Consider the following 14,565-nt stretch of genomic DNA (forward strand, 5'->3'; position numbering starts at 1 on the left):
CTCAGATACTTGGAAGGCTGAGATCTGAAGATCATGGTTCAATAACTACTTAGAAGAAGCTGACAATAGCACTGTGGTTCAAGTGGGAGAGAGCTAGTCTTGAGCAAAAGTAGTTCAGGGACAGCACCCAGACCCTAAATTCAAGCCCCAAGACCAGCACCAAAAAATTCTAAGAGACAACGAAATACTTGTTTTACTTTGTCAGTTTTTTTTTGTCTGTATTTCTAGGTTTTAGACCATTCTGGAGTACTGACATTGTTAAGAATTTAAATGTTGCCTCAATATCCAATTTGTATGTATTTGGAACCATGTTAACATTTAGATGTTAATGCAATGAAGTAAAATAGGGAAATGAGACTGTTATATTTCAATTCCAGGTCCTTACATTATGGCCAGTGTTGCAACAAAAATTTTTCAAGAATTGGTGGAAGGTGTGTTTTATATACATAACATGGGAATCGTGCACAGAGATCTGAAGGTAAGTGGGGCAGGACAACTAACAGACTATTTCTTTTGAGCATGGTTTCCTGATTGTGGGTCATTAAATTAGCCAATGTATCCTTATTTATTTCAGAATTTTTCATTAGTTTCATATGTCATTTTCCCACAGGTCCAGAATAAGAAACTCTTAGACCGAATTTAAAAGCAGTAATTTTGGGACATAAAATTCTGGCCAGGGACTTACACACCTATAATCCTAGGTACTCAGGCTGAGATCTGAGGATTTTAGCCTCTGGGCAGGAAAGTCTGTGAGACTCTTATCTTCAACTAACCACCAGAAAACTGCAAGTGGTACTGTGGCTCAAGTGGTAGAGTGCTAGCTTTGAGCAAAAGAAGCTCAAGGACAGTGCCCAGGCCCTGAGTTTAAGCCCCAGAAACAGCCTCCCACCCCCCAAAAAAGAAAGTTCTGCGTGGAAGATTAGCGGTGGTAGCTCACACGTATAACTCCAGCTATGTGGAGGGTGAGGATAGAGATCAAGGTTTGAGGCTAGCTTTGGCCAAAAGTTAACAAGACTCCCATCTCAACAAATAAGCCTGGAGTGATGGTGTATCTCAGTAAATCCCAGCTACAAGGCATAGGTAGGAGGACCATGGTCTGAGCATGGTCTAGGCAAAAATAAGAGACCCAATCTGAAAAATAAAGCAAGAAAGGACTAAGGGTATTGTTCAAGTAGTAGACTGTGTGTGTGTGTGTGTGTGTGTGTGTGTGTGTGTGTGTGTGTGTGTGTTTACATACGTATAATATGGAGACCCAATCTGAAAAATAAAGCAAGAAAGGACTAAGGGTATTGTTCAAGTAGTAGACTGTGTGTGTGTGTGTGTGTGTGTGTTTACATACGTATAATATGGAGTATGAATGAGTGCTGCTTTTCAGGTAGTAAGTGTGCTGAGTACAGCCAAACATAATCCATACTGCTAAATATGCTTAGAGTTGTCAGAAATGATCATTAGTATAGCCTTAGATAGAAAAATCTGTTTCTGGAAAAACATGATTATTTTGATGATTTGGCCAGTCCTGGGGCTTGGACTCAGGGCCTGAGCACTCTCTCTGGCTTCTTTTTGCTCAAGGCTAGCACTCTGCCACTTGAGCCACAGCGCCACTTCTGGCCATTTTCTGTATATGTGGTGCTGGGGAATTGAACCCAGGGCCTCATGTATATGAAGCAGGCACTCTTGCCACTAGGCCATATCCCCAGCCCCTATTTTGATGTTTTAAAATACAAGCATTCTGTTATTTTTGGTTGTTTGTTTTCCCTTGCGTTGGCACTGGTGCTTGAACTTGAGGTCTGCCTTTGCTCAGGTTTTTCACTCATGGCTGGCACTCCTACTAGAACCATACCTCCATTCTGGCTTTTTGCTGATTAATTGGAAATAAGAATCTCAAGGACTTTTCTATCTTAGCTGGCTTCGATTTAGATCCCACCCTTCTAAATAGCTGGAATTATAAGTGTGAAACACTGTTTTCTGGTTGTTTACTCCAGTTTTTAGCAAAGACTACTGAGAGAAAATATTCTCTTGCTTATTTTTTTTTAGGCAAAAACTAAATCATAAGAATGAAAGACACTTAAAAGAGAATTGAGGACTGTAAGAGTTGGTGTGCAAATCACTTTATTTTCTGGAAAAGGTTTTAGAACCAATAGTTTGTACACTGGGATGTAGGAGCAATGGGTTGAGCCTTTTTGGGTGCACATGTAGCCTGAAATGGAAGCTGGCAGTGCCTTGAGTGTCTCTGGTCCTTAGTGTAGGAGGTAACCTAAGTCATAATAGTAATACACTGAGTTCCATATTTTCTGGGGGAGAAGTTGCTGCAGGTGGTGTTTGTATTTCTCTCCGTAAATATTTCTGACATGTCGTTTACAGATGTCCTCCAGGGATAAAGGCTTTTGAGATAGGGTTATCAGGGTTTCCTTTAAGAGCTGGAATTCTGGCAGCATGATTCCTGTAGGTAGAGCTCCTTGCTTGTTGATCAGTCTTAGAGGGTAAGTGCGGCCCAGTAGCCTGGCAAGAAGCGTTGTATCTCTGAGGTTGGCACTGCGCTGAAGATACGCGTAAACCGGGGACTCTCCGTTCTTTGTTAAAATGTTCACGTTCGCCTCAAATTCCAGCAAGAGGTTGATGATTGCCTCTCTGCCCCCAAAACATGCCTGGTGGAGAGCTGTTTTCCCATCGTAGTCCTGGGCATTGACATTGGCTCCGTGAGTCAACAGCAGGCGGATGCAGCCCACCCCTGCCGCCAGCAGCTGGCCTGCTTTGCTCGATGCAGTGCGCACGGCCAGCTTCAGGGCTGTGTTTCCCGTGGAAGGAACAGCACAGTTCACATTGGCACCGCACACAATGAGTGTTTCCATCATGTCTTTATTCAGGATTTCTGCTGCCATGTGCAAGGGTGTCATGTTGGATTCATTCATGGCATTGACCTGGGCACCACTTTGGGCCAAAATGGAGAGGACTGGGTAGGTCCCATAGGTGATGGCCAAGTGGAGGGGTGAGTCTTTGTTGTCATTGTCTACACGGGCATTCACTTGAGCTCCGTGCTCACACAAAATGCGGAGGCACGTGACTGCATTGTTCTGGATGTCTGTGAGGATCCTGTGGACTCGGAGGCATGGCTTTGCCCAGGTGATGGAGGTAACCGGCCAGTGGAGCAGCATCAGGTGAAGCGTGGTGAGCCCTGCTGCCCTGCAAGGCATTTAGCACACATTACCCTGTGCCCCTCGCAGCAGCTCTGCGGGAAGAATTAGTGCTCACTGTGCAGAAGTGATTTGAAATAGGTGGTGCTAGGTAACTTCTCAAGGTGTCACGGGGTTTGGGGGAGGTCACTGCCTAGTGTGGCCTTACTTAAAGAGGTCTGAGCTCTGAACCTTAGCAGGGTCTGTGGCTCACCCCTTCTAGGTCTTCTAGGTCTGTGCTCCCTCTACCCTCTCAAACAAACTTGGTTATCTCTGTTTTTCCAGCACCTTGTCCAGTGCTGGGCTGGGTTACTGAGCCTTCAGTCCAGTTGTGTGGACTCAGGCATGACCTGTTAATTGAAGTGATCCATAGCACCCCGGACTCCATTCCCCCATCCAGTGGCCCCTTGCCTGTCGTGTGAGGAGCTTTGCCTGTGCTTGTCCTCAGCCCTCAGGGTTACTGCTGTGGGAAGAGAAGGTCCACCATGGACATCCAGCCATTCCCCTGCCCTGGGCTCCAGTTTGAGTTTATGCACATTTGTAGTGTGAAGCCCAGGGGCCCCTACTTACATTGGATGTCCAGCCTGATATGAGAGACAGAGCTGGAATCTCAGTGATAGAACTTGATAGAAATGGGGAGGGAAGAGAAGGTTGCGCTGAGGAATCTGGAGGGGGTTGGGGGGTGGGGGACAGGGCTTCAAGACCACTTGCAAAGCTGCAGCAGACTGGGCAGCCCATGTGGGCAGGATCTTCTCCCAGAACTTGTATTATTTTTATATTCTATATAAACCATACTCATTGATTGGGCACTTGGCACTAGGCCTTTGGTTTAGGTGTTAGGGTAGTCAGCAAGACATACTTCTTTCCTGAAACATATCTTCTAGTATAGGGTAATAGGAAAAAACCCTTGTATATTTGTTTAATCTTAGTTTTTGTACTTAGGTTGCTAACTATGAGAGTGCATTTTCCACAGTGAGAGTAACCGCCTGATCCTCAGTATGCATACGCCTGGCTTGCAGGCCAGTGCAGAAGTGGACACCCTCACCATAGAATCCTCTGTATAGTCCATAACCCAAGGAAGATGAGCAGTATATCACTTACAGTATCATGAACTTACTTACCTTACTTCTGGGTCAGCACCGTGTTTTAACAAGCAAAGCAAGCTCTGGGGCTTGTGATATTCAGTGGCCAGATGGATGGGGATGATGGACTGTGTATGCTGCAGGGAAAGCACAGTGCATTACAGGGGAGGGTGATGCATTCCACAGCACCTGCACCTGCCTCCTCAAGGGAGCCAAATGCCTCAGGACCACAATGATAGTGTTCCTTTAGTATGGGAAGTGCCTCTTTAAAAATTTATTTTTGCCAGTCCTGGGGTGTGGATTCAGGGCCTGGGCACTGTCCCTGGCTTTCTTTTTGCTCAAGGACAACACTCTAGCACTTGAGCCACAGTGCCACTTCTGGCTTTTTTCCCTTGCGTTGGCACTGGAGCTTGAACTTGAGGTCTTCTGCCTTTGCTCAGGTTTTTCACTCATGGCTGGCACTCCTACTAGAACCATACCTCCATTCTGGCTTTTTGCTGATTAATTGGAAATAAGAGTCTCAAGGACTTTTCTATCTCAGCCGGCTTCAATTTAGATCCCACCCTTCTAAATAGCTGGAATTATAAGTGTGAGACACCGTTGTTTATGTGCTGCTGAAGAATTGAACCCAGGGCTTCATGCATGCAAGACGAGCACTCTACCGCTAAGCCATATTCCCAGCCTCCAGTGCCTGTTTTTTTTTTTTTTTTTTCAATACAGTTTTAGGATTCTTTTTTTTTTTTTTTTTTTGGCCAGTCCTGGGGCTTGGACTCACGGCCTGAGCACTGTCCCTGGCTTCTTTTTGCTCAAGGCTAGCACTCTGCCACTTGAGCCACAGCGCCACTTCTGGCTGTTTTCTGTATATGTGGTGCTGGGGAATTGAACCCAGGGCTTCATGTATACGAGGCAAGCACTCTTGCCCCACTAGGCCATATCCCCAGCCCTATAGTTTTTAATTTGTAGCAGAGACACAGCAGCCCACCTAGTCTCCAATTCAATCTCCATGATTATGCTATTTCCTGTCCCTCCCCTTCTTCCCTTGTTTAAAGCTTCCAAGGTTAGATCAAGCCTCAAGATGAAGCTCAGGGCTTGAGCAGTTGCCTACATGCATGAGGCCCTGCATTTGATCCCTAGCACTGCACAAAAGGACTTAAACTAGTAAGATTTTAAAAAGAACTCTATTTTTTCACATGTTAACTTATGTCCACAACTAGATGGGGTATAGTTTATGGCAGTGCGTGCTTAACCTGTGAGAAGCCCTGGGCTCAGTCTCCAACACCAAAGCTGTAACAGCCCGAACTAAACATAAATCACAGGATTCTTCAACAAAGCCACTTTTTTTTTCTGCCCAGGTTATAAGATGATCAGTCACCCCTAAATCTGGTAGATATCTGTCTTCCCTTGAGATCTCATTAAGGTTCAGTCAGCTCATTAGTCTAAAAAGGTTTCAGCTCTGACAGTCTTAGGAGCAAGGCACAGGTGTTGATCACTGAACCAACACACTGTTGCACTTGACTTCCATAAACTGAAGCAACGTTTCAGCAACCCACCCTGAGGAGCGACAGCATCAAACCACACTTGTGATGCAAACCACGTGGGATGTGTTTTTTTCCTCTTTCACTGCAGTAACTTGGTACCCAATGAATTTCAAAGTTTTTTTTCTTCCTTTTTCCCCCCTAATCCTAGGGTTTAAACTCAGGACCCGGGTGCAGTCCCTGACCATTTTTGCTCAAGGCAAGTGCTCTACCAATTGAGCCATAGCTTCATGTCCAGCTCAGTGCCCCATGCTTGTTACCAGAGGAGCCACACCCTGGTCCTTAGAACCTGTTTTACAAAATGGTTTATAAAACTTTAAAAAAGAAACAACACTAAAACTTTCAATCATTGATTCTTGGGAAGACCTCAAAATGGAAAAATGAATGGTAATTACCATGATATTGCTTAGTCCTTTTATTTATTTATTTTGCCAGTCCTGGGGCTTGAACTCAGGGCCTGGGCACTGTCCTTGAGCTCTTTTTGGTCAAGGCTAGCACTCAACCACTTGAGCCACAGTGCTACTTGTGGCTCTTTCTGTATATGTGGTACCAAGGAATCGAACCCAGGGCTTCATGCACACTAGGCAAGCACTTTTCCAGTAGGCCAAACTCCTGGCCCACTTAGTGTTTAAATTAGCCAACAGGGTGATAGACAGTTGTTGTTAAAGCTTTGCCAAGATGATATTATCAGCAGTCAGGCTGCATTTTCAGGGTTTTAAAGATACTGAAGCACATGTTCTATCTGTGATTAGCACAGCTGTTTATGCCAGCTCTTAAAAATACATAGAAGGGCTGGGAATGTGGCCTAGTGGCAAGAGTGCTTGCCTCGTATATATAAAGCCCCGGGTTTGATTCCTCAGCACCACATATATAGAAAAGGCCAGAAGTGGCACTGTGGCTCAAGTGGCAGAGTGCTAGCCTTGAGCAAAAAGAAGCCAGAGACAGAGCTCAGGCCGAGTCCAAGCCCCAGGACTGGCAAAAAAAGGAAAAAAAAAAATATATATATATAGTGGGTTTATATCGTGACTGCAAGATAAAGGGGGAAAAGGTGCAAAAGAAAAGATAGCTTCCTTTTTTTAAAAAAGAAAGTTAAAGATGAAGGCAATGATCACATAAAATTTAGGAATGAACATATATATATGTATTATGTATTTTATATATATATGTATGTATGTATATATTGGTAGGTTGTAGGGCTTGAACTGGACTTGGGCGCTGTCCCTGAGCTCTATTGCTCAAGGATAGTGCTCTGCCACTTTGAGCCATGGCACTACTTCCAGTTTCTGGCGGTTAATTGGAGATAAGTGTCTCATGATGTTCTTCACTGGGCTGGCTTTAAACCACAATCCTCAGATCTCAGCCTCATGAGTAGCCAGGCTTGCAGGTGTGAGCCACCAGCACTGCTGTCCTGAACAAGTACATTCTTTAGCCCAAGCAGCTCTAGTTTTTTCTTCCCTCAGTTTGGGTGTGGTGAGTGGAAGCAGGTCTTGTGGACCAGGCTTTCTCTAGCTGGGCTGGCAAGGCATGGGGAGACAAGTGACTGGCTGTAGAGATCACTGCATTAGGTCATGCTCTGCCTTGAGCTTCTGTTTTCCTAAAAGCAGCTAGGCAGGAGAGTACCTGGCTCAGAAGTAGTCTGTAGCTGGTGGAGTTGGACAGAATGGTCAGTGGCTGGTTGACTGGGTGGTGCCTGAGGAGTGCCGTGATGGTCAGGCAGTCTTCTTTGATTATGGCTTCATAGAGTTTGGTGTGCAGAGCAATGACTGGGTTATCCTCCAGCGACTTGGCCCTGTCTACCACCAGGCTTCTGCTCCCCCTCTTGGTTATATTTCCCATGGGAAAATCTGAGCAGCGTGGACTTAGAAGGAAGGCGGGAAGACTGTTAAGAAATTGGTCTCTTCTGGTTTCCATGATGATCCTTTGGGCTTGGTTCTAGAACAGTTCTAGAACTGTTGACAATTGGACTCATCAACATAGCTCTCCTTTTGTTTTGTTTTGTGCTGGTCCTTGGGCTTGTATTCAGGGCTTGGACCTTGTCCCTGAACAGAAATTTTCTGTTCAAGCAACAGGTCCACTTCCAGCGTTTTTGGACAGTTAATCGGAGATACAGGTCTCATGGACTTTACCTGCCTTTGCTGGCTTTGAACCACGATCCTCAGATTTCAGCCTCCTGAGTAGCCAGAATTTACAGGTGGTGCCTAGCTCATAGTTCTTTTTTTATTTTTTTTCTTTTGAGCCAAACAGTTTCAGGTTTTGGTTCCTTGATGACAATATTTAGGCTTAGGAAAGCCTAAATGAAAACATTCAGACTCATTTCACACCTAAGAGTGTTAATTTTTCTTTCATTGTCAACTGTTATTCAAGCAACTAACAAAACTGACTAAATAAAAATGATTATACTTAAAAGCTACTTTTTGGGGGGTGGGGGAGTACTAATAGGAGTCTTTTTGTTACTTTTCCAGTGCCCGTGGTACTGGGGCTTGAACTCAGAACCTCACACTCTTACCTAGCTTTTGGTCAGGCTGGCACTTTACCACATGAGCCAGATCTCCACTTGTTCTTTTGCTAGTTAAATGGCAATCTCTTGGATTCATTCACCTGGACTGGCTTTGAGTCACAGTCCTTAGATCTCTTCCTCCTGCATTGCTAGGATTATGTTTTGGTTATATTTTGAGATAGGGTCTTGTTTCTCACGTTGTCTGTACACACTTTAGCCCTGATCTGCCTACTTTAGGCAGGTGACAGGTGTGCCTGGAAGTGAAACCTTCCCATTCTCAGTTTCCCACTTGGGATGAGGACAGATGCACAACACTGCACCCACCCATAGCTTAAGAGAGTCTCATGAGCCCTTTCTGCCAGGCTGGCCTCAAACTGAGATCCTTCTATCCTCAGCCTCCCAAGTAGCTAGAATTACAGGTGTGAACCACTAGCACCTGGCTAAGAATTTTTACATTTTAGCAAAATCTTTCTTCCCCCAGTGTAGGTACAGTTTTACTAGTTTAGCAATCCAGTGGGATGTTTTGGGTTGTTTGGCTATATACTTTCAAAGTGTGAGCTAATGGCTCTCAAGCCTGGCTAATATAGAATCATCTGGGAGCAAAGTTGCCAGGTGGTAGTGGCGGGTTCATGCCTATCATCCTACCTATGGGGGAGGCTGAGATGGGAGGATTGAGATTCCAGGCTATCACTGCTTGTTGTATGAAAATTAAGGAACTATCTTGTTTGTTTATAGCCAAGAAATATATTTCTTCATGGCCCGGACCAGCAAGTAAAAATTGGAGACTTTGGCCTGGCTTGCACAAATATTATACAGAACTCAGGCTGGACGAATAGAGATGGGAAAGGTAAGGGTCTGGTTTGTTTGTTTTTTCAGTTTTGCATAAAAAGAGACATGGTTGAACAATGCCACTATTTATGAACTTCCTAGACATTGGTCAACAAAGCTCCAATAATGAGGAAAGGCAACTGTTGTTTCCTTAGTTGCTCCAGTGCCAGTATTATAAGGGTCCCTCAAGGTGGATGATGAGGTTTAACAGGTGGTTTTTTAAATTGTAGGCTTGCCAACACATACTTCACAAGTGGGGACTTGTCTGTATGCTTCACCAGAGCAGTTGGGAGGATCGGCATATGACGCCAAGGTAGTGTTGGTTCCTTTCTGCCCTTGTGTTCACCTTTCCTGTGGCTGCCAGTAGCCCACAGCATTCCAAATGCAGAGTCCTGCATGTGATCCAGAAGCAACTGCCCAAATAAGGACACTCACTTTGGGCTGGGAGCGTGGCTCAAGTGATAGAGCGCCTGCCTAGCAAGTACGAGGCTCTAAGTTCAATTCTGGTACTGTCAAAAATAGTAAAATTAGAGCTGGGTGCCAGACTCCTGCCTGCAATCCTAGCTACTAAGGAGGCTGAGACCTGTGGTTTGTGGTTCCAAGCCAGCCCACATAGAAAAGTCTGTGAGATTCTTATCCCCAATTAGCCACCAAGAAGCTGGAAGTGGAGCTATTACTCAAGTGGTAGTGTTAGCCTAGAGCACAAAAGCTCAGGGACTGCCTGGGCCCCCCAAGTTCAAGCCCCAGGTCTGGCACCATAAAACAGAAAAAAAAAAAAAAAAGATTCACTTTTGAACTGATTCAGCATGTGCTGCCCTTTTTTCCACTTTACAGTTTTTGAATCAGTAGGTGTCAGGCATTGTTTCTGGAATGAATTTGCACTTTAAAAGTGGCCCTGTTTTCTCAAGAGCCTGGAGCACCCAGAAGCTGGCCTCCTTCTGACTTTTATTAAGGTTAAGTAAATAGGTGCTACAGGGAAGCCTTTCACTCCCTTCTACAGACAATGATGACATTCTTAAGTGTCACCTCCTGTTATTCCTCCAAGAAATAGTCATCTTTTTTTATTTCTTTTAAAAAACAGGTCTAGCTAGGTAACCCAGGCTGGCCTCGAATTCACAGTCCTCCTTTCTCCACCTCCTCAGTTTGGGGATTTACAGGCTCTTAAAGGAAATCCTTTCTTCAATATAACAGCCTAAGGTTTTCTTTTTTTTTTTTTTTTTTTTTTTTTTTTTTTGCCAGTCCTGGGCCTTGGACTCAGGGCCTGAGCACTGTCCCTGGCTTCTTCCCGCTCAAGGCTAGCACTCTGCCACTTGAGCCACAGCGCCGCTTCTGGCCATTTTCTGTATATGTGGTGCTGGGGAATCGAACCCAGGGCCTCGTGTATCCGAGGCAGGCACTCTTGCCACTAGGGCATATCCCCAGCCCAGGTTTTCTTATTTTTGATGAACCATTTGGTTCCTCAGCAACGGACCAAGAGTTGTTAAAAAAAATTCATGACTGTATTCAAAAGACTGTTTAATAAAAACAAAAACAAAAAACCTTCCTAAACAGGTTTTCTGCAGTTTGTATGTTAACCAAGAATGCTTAATTATGGCTATGGACAGAGGTTGGCTGGAGTGGGATCTGACCTCCCCTGTCTCTGGCAGATGGGAGCTCATGTTGTTGCCCAGCTGAGTCTAGATCGTCAGAGGGTGGGGAAGACCAAAGGCAAGGACACTGCCCTTCATGCACCATTGATCTGCAGGCCCATTCAGTTCCCCTTTGGGCACTAGAGGGATGGGTTGCAACCATTCCAGTCACTTCTTGCTTGAGGCTGACACCTGCCTCTGAGGCATGAGCCTTTCTGCTGACTTGTCATCTTGACAGGACCTCTTAAATCTTCATTCTTACAAACCTTGCCTATGGGGCTGGACACTGTGGTGCACACCTGTAATCCTAGCACTCAGGCAGTAGGATCAGGAGTTCAGGACAGTGTAGGCTATATAGGGAGACCCTGTCTCAAAAAGATAAGCAACAAAAAAGAACCTTGCTTGAGAGGCTGTACACTGCTGTGAAATGTCCTAACTGCATATTGCCTCCGTTTGCAGTCAGATATGTATAGCTTGGGTGTGATCTTGCTGGAGCTCTTTCAGCCATTTGGGACGGAAATGGAGCGGGCCTCAGTTCTCACAGGCATCAGAGCAGGCCGGATACCTGATTCCCTCAGTAAGAGGTGTCCAGTGCAAGCCCAGTACATCCAGCACCTGACCAGGAGAGACCCCTCCCAGAGACCTTCTGCCTTGCAGCTGCTGCAGAGCGAACTGTTCCAAACGGCTGGAAATGTATGTAACTTTTTTTTTTTAATCCTGGGGAAAATAGGAAGCTTAAATTGAATTTGTTAAAATTGGGAATCCTATTTCATGGAAAACAGTTGAGCCTTGGATATGGTTTTTGGAAATAAAATGGTGTATCCTGTTCTCACAGTTCACTATGTATGTCTAGTACTAGTATGCACCACTGGCACACCCGGATTCTTGTTCAGATGAGCAAGCCAGCAAGTGAGCCGGCCCACTGGCTGCAGTCTGTGCTGCTCTAAAATAATAATACAAGCTTCCTTGTCCAGCCTCATCGAGCTAATTATGCTAGAGAAAGGTTTTATTTTTCCTTTCTAGCCATGGTGAAGAACCTTTTCTAGATTATTATGCAAGTAACTTCCTAGTCAAAAGAGACACAGGCTTCATAATTCTGAGGCCTGGGAACAATGGTGGCACAGGTGACTTCAGAGCCCTCAGCGTTCACAGCCAGTGGAGTTACCTGAGTCCCATAGGACCCGGCCCCAGGGCTGCCTATCCCTTCCTCTTTCCTGATGTGTGGCTGCAGTGTCAAGAACAATTCCCTGCAGATAGACTATTCCTCTAGAAACTTCCGAAGATACAATTACTTGATTCAGATCCTCTTAATGCCTTGCTTGGTATGTTGTGTGATGCACAGCGTCAGGACTGCCAAACCTGCACGTTAGCAGGATTCCTAGGTGGTTTCCACACAGTGTGAACAGCAGGATATGAGGGTGGCTCACCCCGCCTGGTCGACAGGCCAGCTGCTGAAAGTCCTCTCCAGTCCTGCAGGCTAGTAGTGAAAGAGAAATCTGGGAGTCGTAGTGCCTTTAAACAAACCAGCTCGTGACACTGTCCAAAAAGAAATGTACTCATGGCCTGACTTGTATAACTAACTCCTCTGTACATAATAGCAAAAATAAACATACATAAGTTCTAACCCCTCCCACCCCCCAAAAAAACACCAGTTCATGCCGGACACTGGTGGATCATGCCTATAATCCTACCTACTCCAGGCTGGTATCTGAGGATTACGGTTCAAAGCCAGCCCAGGCAGGAAAAGTTCTTGAAACTCTTTGTTCCAATTATCCACAAAAACAAAACAAGCCAGAAATGGACTTGTGGCTCAAATGGGAGCAAAAAGAGCTCAGGGACAGTGACCAGGCCTGGAGTTCAAATCCCAGGACCAGCACAGGAACAAATAAAAAAATAGGCTGATACATGGCTCAGTAGGCCTAGCATGCTTAACACCTCCAATTTAGTAAGGAATGACCTATAGCTTGGATTTGTTTTAAATTTAAACCAAGGATGATTTCTCCTCCTTTTTCACCATCTTCCCAGATGGAATGAAAAGGCCACTTCTCAAGCAGTTTTTGGCACCTTCAGCCTCAGAATGGAACCTTCCAAACACTAGAGTCCCCGTGTCCAGGAAAGGGGAAAAGGAACTTTGCCAATGATAATGACCACAGCAAAAGCAAATAATAATATTAATAAGAGTTAAGAAAAATACAAGAAATAATAAACAAAAAAAAATAATAAAACCCAGCACTAGGGCTGGGAGTGTGGCTCAGTGGTAGAGTGCTCGCTTGGCATACATGAAGCCCTGGGTTCAATTCCTCAGCACCACATAGACAGAAAAGGCTGGAAGTGGTGCTGTGGCTCAAGTTGCAGAGTGCTAGCCTTGAGCAAAAGAAGCCAGGGACAGTGCTCAGGCCCTGAGTTCAAGCCCCACAACTGGAAAAAAAAAAAAAAAGAAAGAAAAAACACACCACCACTAGGACTATGAGAAGTGGAAAAAGTGGCAGACATGGCGGCAGCAGCACATGTGACCTAATGATACAGTGACCGCAAAGAACAGTCACCTCTTCATCGCTGTCTGTATACGGGGAAGGGGGAGCACGGCACACGATGTGTTATGCTCATTGCCAGCGCCTGGCAGCCTGACGACCACCTGTGTATTCAGGAAGAGCTTTTTTTTTTGGCCAGTCCTACTTGGACTCAGGGCCTGAACACTGTCCCTGGCTTCTTTTTTGCTCAAGGCTAGCACTCTGCCACTTGAGCCACAGCGCCACTTCTGGCCATTTTCTGTATATGTGGTGCTGGGGAATTGAACCCAGGGCTTCATGTATACGAGGTAAGTGTTCTTGCCACTAGGACATATCCCCAGCCCCCAGGAAGAGCTTTTTTTTAATGGAGCTTAAAATTTTCTCTTCATAGGTGAATCTCACTCTACAGATGAAGATAATAGAGCAGGAGAAAGAAATTGAAGAATTGAAGAAGCAGCTGAGCCTCCTTTCTCAGTCCAAAGAGGTCAAGGGCTGACCTTGTACATCTATAGATTATCCTAAAGTGGACTTACACTCAATGTAATCAACCAGAATGTACATTTTCAGTCTTTACTGGAGAGTTTATGGTATGATTCCTACTATATTTAGCAGGCCTGTACAAGACTTATTAAAGATGTAAAAATATCTCCACTGTCTCTTCCTTGACATCTATGACCCAACTGCTCCAAAGTGAACCTGTTCTGTCCTCTTCTCTCCTTCCAAGCTTCTATTCCTGTTGCTGTCCTTAAACACTAAGAACCCTTCAGAAGGTTCTGCTGAAGTCTACTGTACTTCCTCCCCGTCACTGCCCATAGCAGGTTCCCATTCTGACAGCTGCCAGTCTTCCAGTCCTTTCACACTGGTGTCAAAGCCACTTTCCAGAAACACCATATCACTTAACTTTTCGGATAGGGTCTTGCCTTTGCCTTGGTCTGGCTATGGACTGTGATCTTCCTACTTTTAACTCCTGTGAGGGTGAGGCCTGTTGGCTGAGATGGTCTTGCTAATATTTTGTTCTTGCTGGCTGTGACCTATGAGCTCCTGATCCCTGCCTCTTAAGTAGCTGGGGTTGCAAACAAACTATTGCATTCAACCCAAAGTTCAGCCTCTTAGCCCAGTGTACCACATTCAGCCTTTCTGTCTCTTCTCTTACTTCCAATTCTGCACCATCTACAACCATGTGCATGGTGAACTGGGGAGCAATTTCAGAGTACCAGAGATACCCTTCCTGCCTTTTTCCATGGTCCTATCCCACTATGCTCTCCCCACTCCCAATCAGAGGCAACAATCAGTATCCCCAAGTCATGGTATGTGT

At 45.2% G+C, this 14,565-nt stretch overlaps 2 protein-coding genes across 3 annotated transcripts in view; one reads left to right on the forward strand and one right to left on the reverse strand.

The window, feature by feature from the left end:
* The window catches only part of Eif2ak1 (eukaryotic translation initiation factor 2 alpha kinase 1), a 50,637-nt gene extending 36,745 nt beyond the window's left edge, over positions 1 to 13,892 (forward strand). For both annotated transcript variants that reach the window (XM_048367490.1, XM_048367501.1), the window contains exons 11-15: positions 378 to 478; positions 9,020 to 9,131; positions 9,343 to 9,425; positions 11,200 to 11,433; positions 13,642 to 13,892. In XM_048367490.1, coding sequence (XP_048223447.1) covers positions 378 to 478; positions 9,020 to 9,131; positions 9,343 to 9,425; positions 11,200 to 11,433; positions 13,642 to 13,746 — 635 coding nt within the window. In that variant the 3' untranslated portion in view covers positions 13,747 to 13,892. The remainder of the gene's footprint in view (positions 1 to 377; positions 479 to 9,019; positions 9,132 to 9,342; positions 9,426 to 11,199; positions 11,434 to 13,641) is intronic.
* On the reverse strand, positions 1,805 to 7,871 carry Ankrd61 (ankyrin repeat domain 61). The gene is given in 3 exon segments (XM_048367533.1): positions 1,805 to 3,175; positions 4,284 to 4,389; positions 7,408 to 7,871. Coding segments are annotated over 3 exon segments (1,335 nt in total). The 5' UTR covers positions 7,699 to 7,871; the 3' UTR covers positions 1,805 to 2,237.
* Positions 13,893 to 14,565: the final 673 nt, after the last annotated feature.

Source organism: Perognathus longimembris, chromosome 1 (assembly GCF_023159225.1).
Source record: "Perognathus longimembris pacificus isolate PPM17 chromosome 1, ASM2315922v1, whole genome shotgun sequence".
NCBI classification, from domain to species: domain Eukaryota; kingdom Metazoa; phylum Chordata; class Mammalia; order Rodentia; family Heteromyidae; genus Perognathus; species Perognathus longimembris.